This window comes from Pleurodeles waltl, chromosome 7 (assembly GCF_031143425.1).
Source record: "Pleurodeles waltl isolate 20211129_DDA chromosome 7, aPleWal1.hap1.20221129, whole genome shotgun sequence".
In the NCBI taxonomy this organism is placed as follows: Eukaryota; Metazoa; Chordata; class Amphibia; order Caudata; family Salamandridae; genus Pleurodeles; species Pleurodeles waltl.
Genome location: NC_090446.1, coordinates 738,618,077 through 738,632,686, shown reverse-complemented (window position 1 = coordinate 738,632,686; position 14,610 = coordinate 738,618,077). Strand labels below are relative to the sequence as shown.

General features: G+C 36.4%; 1 protein-coding gene across 1 annotated transcript in view; it reads left to right on the top strand.

The window, feature by feature from the left end:
* Window positions 1-8,643, top strand: part of SPOCK1 (SPARC (osteonectin), cwcv and kazal like domains proteoglycan 1) — a 1,898,920-nt gene extending 1,890,277 nt beyond the window's left edge. The window contains exon 11 of the mRNA XM_069199218.1: window positions 2,044-8,643. Coding sequence (XP_069055319.1) covers window positions 2,044-2,234 — 191 coding nt within the window. The 3' untranslated portion in view covers window positions 2,235-8,643. The remainder of the gene's footprint in view (window positions 1-2,043) is intronic.
* The last annotated feature ends 5,967 nt before the right edge of the window (window positions 8,644-14,610 follow it).

Below are 14,610 nucleotides of genomic sequence, written 5' to 3'. Positions count from 1 at the left end.
TCAGATACAATGACGCCGCTGCCTGCACCGTGACCTGTGGACACTGCACATCGCACGACCCCGCTTCACACCGCAGCCCTGGTCTCACTGACGCCGCTGGATGCCGTCACCGAGCCGCTGCCTGCACCGTGACCTGTGGACACTGCACATCGCATCGTCCTGCTGCGCACTGCAGCCCCGACGTATGGGTTGCACACAATGAAATATCATTATAAGCTGCAGCTTAGTGGTTGGCTCCACAATATATCTCTGCAACCAAATGGGTCTGATTTAGATAATGATATTTTACTTTCACAAATAGGCTGTCAGGACAAAACATTACCGTTGAAAATGTCACTTATTTCTGTTTTCACTACTTATTTTCATTCATTTTTTTTGCTTCAATGATAGCTTTCCTTGGGATAATCAAGGGATATCTACACCAATGGTCCCTTGATGAATTTGGGACTTTGTATAGATTTCAGAAAGTCAAAGCTACCCCAGGTCATCAGGGGGTTTCACATCTGTTTACACCACAAACCGCAAGTAGGTAGGAGCCACAAAAATAGAAAAAAATCGTCACCACTTTAAAAAATGCAAAACCAATGGTGATTTCGTTTTTACAAATCTGTAAAAAAAATACCCTATGCTTTCTTGCAAAACACTTTCTCCCATTAAAAAACAAACTGTTGCTATAGTTTGGCTATTTTCTTTGTGTGCTCCAGAGAATTTTTTGTTATATTTGGCACCCCCAGCATGTAGAAGAAAAAATATGCAACTATGGCCTGGATACATCATGTGAGAGGAAAACATTATGACAGCTGTATCACACAGGGGGTTATTACAACTTTGGAGGAGGTGTTAATCCGTCCCAAAAGTGACGGTAAAGTGACGGATATACCACCAGCCGTATTACGAGTCCATTATATCCTATGGAACTCGTAATACGGCTGGTGGTATTTCTGTCACTTTTGGGACGGATTAACACCTCCTCCAAAGTTGTAATAACCCCCACAGTGTCCAAAATATTTTTTTCAAAGTGCCTCGGACTGGAATGGGAAAGGCCACAGAACTACGGGGTAAAGGAGGGCATTGGCTAACTTGCATTTCTTATAAAATTTGATGGCAGCAAAACCTGAGGTAAAATTGGATGCAGTAATGCACTCTGAAATGCTGCTAACATTTATGACCGAATTTACCTCTGTGAATAGGGCCATTTTGTCTTCGTTAGCATCGGTGTAGTAGATGATTTAAGGTGACAAGTTGATCTTGTATAGTTAAGCAAAGTCTGCAGCATATTTCCCCTTTCTGGCTGTCAGAGCTAAATCTCATTCTTTCACAAATCATTTACCTTTCACTCTTAAGACATGAAGGCGATGTCACCCTTAAATAAACACTAGCACCCTCTGATGTGGTGAAGTTTCACCAAGTCACAGGTATTTCTGTTCCAGTAAGCCCCTTGAATTCTCTTTACCTTCCCAAGGATGCATCTGATCTTTGTATTACTCTGAGACAAGAGAAACCTGGAATTCTATTGCCAGTCCACCACAGCTTTCATCTACTCCTATCTCTATGGAGCATTTTGGGAGCTGCTACAAGTATCCATGCTGGATGTTTTTGTTGTAGTTCATCTTTGATCTTCTACTCTACCCAAATAACAGCAGTGTATTTTCTAATGTGAAAATGGAACTCTAATAATAACAGTATTTCTGGGAATAGTTAGTCAGACGTAGCTTTCCAGCATCACTCCTGCAACCATTTAGGAATTTAAAACAAAGTGAGAGGCTTACCTCAAATATTGGCCTTAACCTATGTGAGAAAATGTTCAACCTTTTAAGATTCATTGCCTACCTGGCTTTTCAGGAAGTCCTTCAAATACCAGTACTGTTGTCTGAATTTACATTTGAAATCATAAGTTAAATTAAAGTAAGGAAGTAATAACTTCAGAAGCTAAATAAGAGAATCGAAATTTGTGCGAGTGATTGTCTTGCAATCTCAACCTGTGTCTATTGTGTATGATGAAATCACCTGGCATGGTACACTAATTTCTCTTGTATTTTTCAGAAGAGGAACAAGAAACATCTGGGGACTTTGGCAGTGGTGGATCAGTGATATTGCTGGATGATCTTGAGGATGAACACGAGGCTTTAAAGACTGTCAAGGAAAGAAAACTAAAGCTTCATATCCGGGCGACTAATGATGATGATGAAGATGAAGATGATGATAAGGATGATGAATTTGGCTATATATGGTAGTCCTTAAAGAAAGCGGACTCTCAAATTTTACACAATGATTGCAGTCTTATAACGTTTCAGCAGGTGCATCCAGAAACACCTGCCACAAAAGTGTTTGATCCCCAATATAATATATTTATTCAAGTTTAATTCTAATGTAATTTTTAATTGAGCATTTAGTGATTTTTAGGTTTCTCCTATCAGTCTTTATTGACCCACCTCCTTATCTCCGTATGGCAAATATGAGCAAAGCAACTCTCTCACACCACCCAATCTATGTGACCCTATTACAAAATTATAAAGTCACTAAGTAGAGCTCCTGTTGATCTTAGATCTTGCTCTTTTCATGAGATTCTTTGTATAACACCACATAGAAAATATAATATTTTACAGAACTATGGTGGTGCAGAAGTGATGGCCCAAGAAACACTACTAACGGAATTAACAATGTGATGCTTCTTTTTACTGTATACTTTCACTGTCTATAGTAAAATGAGATCTTCACATGTGACCTGCATGTAATTTGTGTCTGTCCTTGCAGTGTGCCATTTGCAAAAACTAAGAATTGGTGTTGCTACTCTGTCTCATTGCTCTCTTCTTCAACCTCCAGTTTTCTTTATCACAAGCATTCCTGAACTGGTGTTACAGAATGCAACCATTGGCAGACCCAAAGGTTATATTTTTTGGCAAACATGTAATATTCTGCAGCTGTAAGAGGACAACAGGTGGCAGAACACATTTTTTGGCATGCGTACAGGATGATTGGTTTCTGTAGGTGGCCAATGTGGTTCAGAGGAGATATAGCTTAAAGACAGCAATTATCACTGCATCTCTGAGATTAAAAACATCATCATATATTTGAGTAGCTTTTTATTTCACTTGTGTCCGAAGGAAAAGAGCATAAACTGCACAAAATACTGTTTATTAGCTATGAAATGCTACCTAGCTAGTTGAAATATACATTTTTGATTACATCTAGGATGCCATGTAATTAGCTCATTACATACCATGCAGGTTAACCAACAAAGCCATCCTTAACAGCAAGCTGTTACTCTTCTTAAATACTGTACATATGTGATCTATATAAAGAATTATCTAAAACCATTTTTATTGAACTAGTCACCCCTCCACAATATTATATTCTTCTGTCTGTTTGAAACTTTAAAATAATATGTTTGTTTAATTACATTAAGATTTTAATTGTAGTTGCAACTGAAAACTAGGTAGTTTGCTCAAATGTATCTAGTTAAAACAAAGTTTTGTTAATGTGCTCTGAACCAGATAGAGGGTTGCCGTCCGGTAGCACAATTCATTGATAAAGTAATGCTTTAAAACTATTGTACGCTGGTTTGTTTAATCTATGACATCATATGATGGACAGTCAAAAATATTTGTCGAAACACATGGCAAGATGTTCGAAGGCATGTTCAAGTTTGTATGTATTGTTGATAAAATGTCTTTGAGTGTTACCATATACCATGCAAAACCAAAACAAAAGAAGCATATTATTTTATGTTACTATGTTCCAGCTTTTAACTATGTGGTACATAGTGTGATATGAATGAAATCCACGTGCATGCTCTTCACCCTGGAGTTATTCCCATGTGATCAAAAGCATTTGGAAACCAGACAGCAATGTTCATGATATCTCAGTACACATTTTTTTGGTTAATTTATTTGATAACTATTAAATGTTGCTAAAATTCTTATTCTCTATTTAGTGACTAATATCAAAATTGTGCTGGTACAGGTTATGCTGAAAGTATATTTGAAAGAATATTGTACATGTAGGAGTGTACACTTTGGGCCCCATTATGAGTTTGGCGGAGGGGATTACTCCGTCACAAACGTGAGGGATATCCCATCCACCATATTATAAGTTCCATTATGTCCTATGGGAATTGCAATATTGTGGATGGGCTATCCGTTACATTTGTGATGGAGTAATGCCCTCTGCCAGACTCATAATAAGGTCTTTGTGATCAATAAGGATTTAGGAACATGACTTGATGTTAGAGTTAATTGTTGAATGCTCTGTAGTGAATAACGAGGTATCCCTACTGCTGGAAAAGACTCAGAAAGTGCACAAACTAATACACAAAGCCCATATGTTCACATCACATCTTCAGGTCCAATCTGTGACAATTATACAACCAAACACCATTGTGTATGTTGTTGTGCAATAAGTTACTGCCCATGTTTACTAATTTGTTTCTTAAAACCACTGACAGACATGCCTATTAAAAACACAGCTCAGTACAATAAGGATTTACAGTTTAAGCTATTTCTCTCATGGCCCTCAAGTTCAGTAGTACTTGTTGCACTCTGAGAGAAGAGTTTTGAAAGAGCAGGCATCAAGGCTAAAAAGACAAAACTTTTCATTTCAGAATGACCAAGTGAAATGTGCTATTCTCCATAATGAACAAAAAAAATTTCCTAGAAAGACAGTAGTGTTTCTTTATACTGCAGATAATCTCTAAAAGGAGATGATTTTATAACTCTAGATTTAAGCATACAAGTTTTATTAAATGACTAATACATGTTATTATTTAGCCATCTTCTTAGATTTTGCATTTCAACAAAAATACTATTTGGAGAAAAAGTATATTACTAACATTATGTCCTTACATTCAAATAGTGTGTGCTGTACACCTGTCTAAATGTGTTTTATATTCTTTTTTCGAACTCATATTCAAATCAATAGTTTATTTTTCAGGTTAAAAGCAATAACCTTAAAAATGTGCTAGCTATCATTCTATGAGACAAAAAAGAAGGGGATCAATACCTCAATCGTAAACAAATCTTAACATTTATACAACAACAAAAGTTGGTGAAAAGTCAAAATTTAGCTGTATATAACCTGCATGCAGCTTTGCAAAGTTGAAATTAATATCTTATGCCAACTATGTTCCTCCCATAGAATTTGTACAGTAGCATATAAAAAAGGTAATTGGCTGGATGCCAATACAATAGCCCATTTCTAAAGTTGGGAAGTCCCTCGTTGTCGCCACAATCTTTACTACTGCAACTAGAAATCCTTCAACATAATAGCAATTATGAGGAGAGCTGATGATAAAAAAAATACATTAAAACACAAAATGTCTTTCTTAGCACCTTATGAAATTTTTAAAATGTACATAGGATTGTACATAGGATTGCTAAGTCCTTAAACGTATGCCAATAAGACCATGCAAAATTGTGCAGAATAGTCCAAAAGAAAGCAGGGTAGTGAAGTTCTTTTGTAGACATTCCTTATCCATGCTAGATATGTCCCCTAAGAACATTTTTGATGTTAGTCTTGGCCTACTGAAGGGTTTCTTCCTTTTGCACAATTCTACAGAATAGAAAACACTCAGCCACTCTTTGTTACTAGACACTACTTCCTTCAGGGAATCAGACCCTGTTTCACAGTTATATCTGTAGTGTATTTCAATCAGGAAATTAAAATGGCTTTTAATAACCTTAATATTCAAATAAGGTGGTGAGCGTTGTATGGAAATTTAACAATACTGTGCCTTGAAGGATTAAAGATGCTAACTAAATTGCATGCTCAAGATAGGGCAACAAAAGCAAAGCTCCTGGTAGATTGAATACTAGAAGATGTTGATGGAAGACCAACATCATTTTCAATATTTGTTTATATCGCTCAATGCTGAAGGGGGACAGAATGTGCAGAGCTCCCAATCCCTGCTTTGTAGATCAAAGAAGCTAGGTATTTTGCCTTATATGATTGACAGAGGTTACTATTCTCCCAGTCCATCTCCACTTGTGTGATTTTAATGAAGGTCAAAGGTGGTGCCCAGCTCTATTTAGTGTAAAATTGCGTCCTAAATAAGAGAATGTTTTAACGCTCCATGAGTGGTTTCACCACTGTAATTCAACCGGTTTTATAAATTTAATTAAGTAAGCAAAACTGGTAGTTTATACAGGTATCAATAAACTATATTAACTGCTCATTATTTATTTCAAGCTGCTGCGATCTAAAAATATTTTGCTTCTTGTTGTTTCTTAAAGAAATATTAAGCTTATAAAACAGAATAAATTAAATGAAGACAGCAAAGCAATACTATCTTATTCGTGTGTATTATATAATAACATTAAAAGTACTACCCAATTTCTAAAATACAGGCCAGGAAAAAATAATCTTGCAATTATTTAATAATACTTTTGCCTTCATAGTTTTATGATTGACCATTGTGAAATATGCATAAATTATAATTACTTCAATATAATTATTAATATTTCTTATGCACAAGATAAAGCTGTAGTTTGTTCATAGTTTTAGGTCTGATGAATGTCATATTTGTGTTTACAACATGAGAATCTGACTGGCAACATCAATTGCCAATGAAAAGTGAGGGTGGTCTACTCCTATGAGCATTTATACACAACATTAAAAGTTGAATATTTTCTGCCTAAGCCTGAAAACCAGAGCAATCCCAAAACCTTTCCTGTATTATATGTAATTTCAATTTGAATTTAAAGGGGCTTAATTGCTGGTAGTTAATGCCTATTACAAACTCAATTTACTTTTGATGTTTTTAGCTGTTAAAATGTCAAGCCAACCACAGAGATAACTACATTTGACAGTGAGGTGTTTCTTCTTTAATATAATGTGGAATTGCAAGTTTGCACTCTGTGAGTGAAACATTCAAAATGAATTGTATAGCCTGACACTACTGTCCAGGAATAGTCAGTTTGTTCATGTGTTTGAACAACAGGGAAAGCTCTGGTTGCTCATGTATTCCTGTTGGGTACTGTATACATTGTTTTCATAAGAAAATGTAGCCATTACATTTATATAGTGTTTATGACTGGCAACGTGTAAATCAACATATCAACAACATATAAATTAAAAGTGCTCCTAAGTTGCAACTTACCTCATGTAGTCGGTTCCTAGTTAGTACGCAGACAAATGACCAGGTTAACATATCATCATGATTGATTCACATCACTACATATGAAAATAAAGTACCATAGTACCATAATAATCACTTCCGGGATTACTTTCTATACATATATATTTGTGGTTATTTAATGAATACAAACTGACAAATACATTATTAGATGTTCTCATAAACAATAACAGTTTACTGTAGGTATTTCTCAATGAAACACAATTTTACAGAGTCCACCTTCAAACAAATTTGACTAGAATTTGTAAATTAACTGTATAAATGGTTGACATGCATAGACATTCATAACAAAATAAGCAAAAATTCAAGTAAACTGTTATTTCTTTTGTATCTGATAGTACTGTAAGGTTGATTATGACAATGTTAGTCAACCATTCATGGCCATTCATGACCAGTTAGATGTACATTTATCTCTGTTTATGCAAACGTCTTGGACTGAAAACATATTCTCAAACTGAGAGTACTTAGGATGATTGTAATGCAACTTTGCAAACACAGTAATGTTAACACAATTTGTTTAGTCAAATATGACAAACATCAGAATCTGTGACATTCATCATTTAACAAAGCATATTTTTATGAGTATGTAAATGCTGCCTCCTTAGAATAATAGCACCTGTGCTTTGAGGTAAGCGATGCACTGCATACCCTGACTGTTAACCTAAGAAGACCACAATGATTGTTTTAGGATTTTTTAATGTAAATCAGTAGTTTTGAAAAATTTGTATTTTACAAGTCACACAACATCTTAGTAACTTTGGCACACATCCACTGGTCGGTGCTTTACTTTTACTCTTCATATATGTTATTGTGAAAAAAAGATCACTAATGTATATTTAAGATCAAATGCAAGACTATGATATTAGAAAATGTAATTCCAGTTTTTTAAATTGAATAGTCTCATCAAGCATGTTCATACATTTGTTCCTCACTATTACTTTTGTCTGCTGTTGCTAACGCCAATGTGAGCATTACACTTGAAAGCAAATTGTCATGGCAATCCTAGCATTCTTGAAGAGCAAGTTATATGCGTCATATTATTTTATTGTGGATATTTCGCCAAAGGGTTATTTTAATTGCTAGGTGATATATAATACTACATACTTTCAATTAAAACTGCATTTAATAAATCCAGGTGTCTTGGAATAGACAGTAAGACCTATCGCATTCAGTTGTTTCATTATTTGCTTTGTCTACAGACCTATTATCCACAGTATCTTGATGACTAGACTGCAGTGTAATTATCTAAAATAACTTTTGGTAATTGAAGGTCTTCATATATTTTTCACAGTGCTGCTGCCTTCTCTCATAAAATGTGTATTCTTGTAACGAGTGATTAATCTGTAGAGAGATTAAGTTTAACGTAGTACAATTATACAAGTATAGATGTGTTAATACTGAAAGTCCAATAGAATGTCAACATGTGAATAACTTCCAGGGTTCATTAGAAATGCTCAGTTGTAGTCCAAATATTTGAAATTTTGTCTGTCTCAATAAACTTTTATTGTCTGCGATTTGCTATTTTCTGTCTTTATTATTTGTTGGCCCAAAATAGCTTACGTCTCATGTCTTTCGGTAGATCAAATGTACTTTTCTAAAATAATATTAGCCAGTAATGGCAAAAAAATCAGAGAATGCAAAGATTGTGACATGGGTGGAGGCAGCAAGGGGCAAGAGTCACTGAAACCCAGCTCACGGTCTGTCAGTGTCAAAGAAATTTACAGTAAGGAGAGATGCTGTCGCAATACTAATATTTCTTGTTTTATTTTTCAAAATATGCCACATTTTAAAAACCATAGTGCACATTTTAAAAACCATAGAGCACGTTTTCACCTCATTTAAAACAAAAAGTCAAAACTGATAAAAACACATTTCTGTTACATTTATAGCAGTTGTTTGACTTGTGATTTTGAGCATCCTAAATGTCAAGTATTGTTTCTACAACAGCATTGTTTGCATCTGTATTGGTTAAAACCAGAAAACAAAAATCAAAAAGAAATGAAGGAGTGCTAGAATGTCAATGTGCAATTTGAACAACAGTGCACAATAAACAACACAGTTCTTTTATGATTTCATATTATTTTACATTAAAATATTTAACATTTTAGTTATAGAAAGATAAGATGATTACCCACAAGCAGATAGTTTTAGGGATGGTCTAAGCCTGGTATTATAAACAAGACATTCAGGTTCCTAGGTCAAAATGAATGCATTACAATAATGAAGGCAGTTGTTTGGATTAGGATGTAAGTCATATGTTATCTGCTCATCAGATTTGCTTTCCATCGTAAGAAGAAGCCTATCAACATTGGGCGTGATAGATTATTAAGAAGAAAAAAGGAGTAAAGTGCTTTAACAATTACTTATTTACAGGCCTGAAAGTATTGACAGTTTTGTGCAAGGGGGGAGCATAGGGTAATACGAACAGGAATATGAAGTGCTTTAAGCACGCTATTAAAATCATCAGCAAGCTCTTAACTCATATTATTCACTACTTTGTTTTCCCCTGCTCATGTTTGTGAGTTCAATGGATATGTAAGACGTGGAAGAGGAGTTGGCAAATAAACTTAGTTATGCTATTTGTAAGAAGTTGGATTATTAGTTGATGGGGGAGAAACCCCACTTCAAATAATATTCACAAACCTTGTCAGGATGAACCATAAAAGTCACCAAATAAACCTGTGATTAATTGTCTGGTAACTTGAAACACAAGTAGTCAGACTCAACTTGTAGGCAATATGTAAAGTGTTTATGCATCATTAACATAGAAATGTGAAAACAAAACAAAAGAAAAAGTCTAAGCCCATTCAAAGAAAAAGAGGATATTTTAATAAAAAAAGTGCTGCCAAAATGACAAGAATCCAATCAGCAGAATCAGAGTTACGAATTTATAATGTTTTAGTTAAAAAGAGTGCCAAAAGGCGTGAAGCACCAATTGTGGGTAGCTGGTCGCACCAGCCTGGAACAAAATCACAAGTTCAGGTCCACCATGCTGGAGAGTGGGACAGATACAGGACCAGGTTTTTCCAGCTGGATGTGTTACCTTCTGACTTTGATCCAAGGATGGTCTATACACAATGGATGGATTCACAAGGTTAATGGTATCTCAAGGGTTTCACCCTTTGTCTGCCACTTCTGTGTATATAACATTCAGGATCAAATTTATCAACTTATCTAGGATTTGTTTCCTCAGCAACAGGTTCACTATAAGATTGTTTGCCCTGACACACAATAGATTGATCAGAACAACACATTTTGTTAGGAATATCCTTGACCTTAACCACCTTGTCAACATTCCACCCATTACGCAAATTTACTCTAACAGCATTACCACATATTTTGTCAATTACCAAGGGTTCTGAAAATCTATTTTCTCCTTTCTTCCTGAACAGGTAATTTGATTCTAATCTTATCCCCTACTTCAAACTGATGGGGATAGATCTTTGATGAATCAAAATATTCCTTCTGCTTCGTCTGCGCCATCAGGACATTATTTCTGACAACATCATCAATCAAACTCAAATCACTTTGTTTAACGCACTTCCACATTCAACCAGGACAGATCTTAGAAGATGGTTTCCTTCCACGCAATAGTTCGAAAGGAGAAACACCTCTAGATGAATGGTGGGTTGTGCGATAAAACCAAAGCATAGTCCATACAGAAACTTGTACTTGTATTTGACTTGTTGGCAATAGCCCACTGCACACAATTCCCCAACACTCAATTCATGCGCTCTACAAGGCCATTAGTTTGAGGACGATATAGTGAACTCTTTATATGCTTGACATCTCCTTCTAGTAATAATTCTTTAAACTCATGACTAACAAATTGCACACCATTGTCAGACACAATAGCCGAAGAGAACCCCTCACGTAGAAATACATCTCTCAATAACATTTTTTGATGAGGGATCACTTATAAATTTGAATTCAGGCCACTTAGAGTAGCAGTCAATTAAGACTACAGCAAACCTCAAAGAAACTGGTAAGGCATTAAAAGGACCAATAATATCAATTCCCAGCTTTTCCCAAGGTCTAGAAGGTAGCTCAATAGGTTGTAACGGTGGGGTCCTCACCCTGAACCCCTTTTCACAGCTGTTGCATATCACGCATTCCTCCACAAAAGCATCAACACATTTATCCATTCCAGGCCACCAAAATGTTTCATGTAATCTGCGCTTAGTAAGTGTCCTACCTAAATGATCCTCACGCACAGCAGCAACTATTTTTTTCCTTAAACTCTCCGGGGGAACAAACCTCTCACCCCTCATCAGAACGTCGTCTTCAACGGACATTTCACTTTGTACTTTGACGAACGTTTGGAACTGAATCGGAACGTTCATTTCTCTGGGCCACCCTCCTTTTACAAATTTTATAACCTGAGCCAACCCCAAATCTTTTGCCAAGTCCCTCTTCCACTCACATTCATTTATTGCATACATATCTTCTAGATCAACAGCTGCTATAAAACAGTTACCAACATCATCATCCTCTTCATCCTCACCAACACCAGCTTCTTTAAGTGTCCGGAACCTAGATAAAAAATCTGCTCTGACGTTCTTGTTGCCTGGAACATAACAGACTTCAAAATTATATTGTAATAATTTTGTGACAAATCTAGAAATATAAGGTGTTAATTCTCTGATTTTGTCTCCAGTCAAAATAGAAACAAGGGGACTATAATCTGTGCACAACACAAACTTGTTTCCCCACACATATGGATGAAACTTCCTTATAGCCCACCAACATGCCAACAATTCATTTTCAATTACAGAAACGTTCAATTCAGACCCTCTCAAAACTCTTGATGCATATCCCAAAGTATTTTCCACACCTTCTTTTGCTTGAGTCAACACTGCACCCACACCGAAACTGTTGGAGTCCACAGTTATAATACACTGCACACCTGGATCAAAAGGTTTTAAAATTCTAGTTCCAACTAATTGCGACTTGACCCACTCAAAAGCCTCCTGACAATCCTTGCTCCAATCAAAAACGACATTTTTCTTTAATGAATTGGTCAAAGACTTAATTTTAGCAGCGTAATCACTCATGAAGCGTGAATAAAATTCACACAAACCAATGAAGGGCTTCAACCCTGTTTTGTCAGATGGTGGAGATGCATCCATAATCGCTTTGACTAACCCTGGTTTGGGTTCAATACCTTGTTCGGAAACAACATGTCCTAAATATTCACCTCTATTGCGCAAAGATTGCCATTTATCACTTCTAAGAACCACTCCCCTTTCCTGCATGATCCTTAACACTCTTCTCATCATCTTGAAACACAGCTACCTCTTTGATGTCCTTTAACATCTGAGACATAACCTGTTGAAAAACAGCTGGTGCTGAAGCTAACCCAAAAGGCATCCTACAATACTGAAATGTACCTAAGGTGAAACAAAAGCAGTAAGAGGTCTTGAAGCTGGATCTAAAACAATCTGATGGTACGCCACAGCTAGATCCAATTTGGAAAACCATTTTGATTCACCAATAGTGGCTTACATCTCAGTAATTTTGGGTAAAGGATGTGAATCTACCCAAACATGTTTGTTCAAACTGTGAAGATCAACACAGACTCTCAAACCGTCATTTTTCTTCCTTGCAATGACCAAGGGGGACAACCATAAAGAGGACTCTATAGGTTCTATGATACCCTTCATACACAAATCCTGCAACTCCCTTTCCTGTTTGTCCCTCTCACTGCATGGTACACTCCTGAACTTATGTTTCACTGGAATGGCTCCCTCCTTGACTTTTATCACATGAGTAAACCCCTCCATGGTGCCCAATTTTTCCGAAAACATTGATGGGAAATCCTTAATTAGACCGTCTCCATAATCACTTGATTCTACAACAGATACCTGTTCCTTAGTGCCTGGCCTCAAGACCATTTGAAATAAACCCTGATGAAACCATCCCAATATGTTTAGTCCTTTTATTGATTCATAAATTTTGCCAAACATTTTCCCTCCCTTAAATTCAAGTACATCTTCGAAATACCCTGCTAATTCGATCTTTCTCCCTTCGTAGGACACAGGTGCTCTGTCAGGCGCACAGAGAGTTCTCTCTCCCCAAACCTCCCTACATAGTTCTTGAGTAATCATTGTGATGCAGGCCCCAGAGTCTACTAAAAGCTTGACTACTTTGTCACCCACACCAATTTCAACGTAAGGATCTACACACATAGTAGGGTCACCAGTCACTACCTGATCCTCCGTAACAATCATTACCATGTCCCTGAACTCTTCTTGGATTCTGTCTATATCACTATCAACTACCTATGTGACATTTGCTACCCCTGAACTATTTGTATACCTTCCTGAGCTCTGTTGAGAACCAGCAATTATTGTGCCACTCTGACATACCTTGGAAAAGTGCCCAACTTTGTTACACTTCCTGCATATGGCATTCTTGGCAGGACAGCCTCTACCATTCTTAAAATAATTCGGATTACCACAACGAAAACAAATAATGTTTTGCTTAAAAAATGGTTTGGAAGAAGTCTTAGTTAATTTTAACATTTTCTCGTCTTGAGATTTCACCAATCCTATATTCTCTGTCGTTCTGGATTCCAACTCCTTCACCGACAATTTAGAGGTCTCAATGCTCTTTGCCAGTCCTAATGTCTCATCAAGTGACGGATTATTCATAGAAAGAAGCTTCTTCTGAATAGTTTTATCCGTGCATTTTGCAATAAATTGGTCCCTGACCAGCTGGTCATTGAACGCCTGAAATTGACAGTCGGCTGCAAGTTTTCTCAAAGCTGACACAAAAGTATCCACATCTTCACTAGGATTTTGTTCTCTTTTGAAAAACTTGTGTCTGAAAACCACTAAACTGGGTTGTACGTCAAGCCTCAGTTTCAATTTGTTTACTGTTTCGGTATACAAATCAATCTCTTCTCCTTCATTCAATGCCAAGGCAGGAAGATGCTTAAAAACGGATCTCCCTTTGAATCCTAGAGAATGCAGTGAAATATTTTTTTTTCCTTTCAGGATGGAAACGTGATGCACCAATTGCTCCAAGGCACATTTCAAATGCATCAAACCAATTTTTCCACACAATTGGTGGATTACCAAGTGTCTCCAAAAAAGGTGGTTGCGGATTCACAGACTTCATTCTGATCCAGAGTTCAAGTGCTGAAGATATGTAATGCACTGAGTTTGCACAGCAGAAGATAACGAAGGCTGTTGAACCTCAGTAACAATTTATCACTTTATCTTCTTGTACTGTGCTAGCTCCATGCTGCGCATACTACAAACCAGAATATGAAACCATCATCAGTCTAAAATAAGATCCAAAAAAGAGATTGTGCACAGCAAATACACGTAGTATTGTTCAGTTTAAGCAGCCAAGAAGTTATTTTTAATTAGGCTTCCAAAGTTATATTCTACTTAAAATAGGGTGCAGTACCTTTTTTCCCATAAAATGGCAATGTTGGATTAAAATCCAATATAACTGGCTTTACTTCTTTTTCA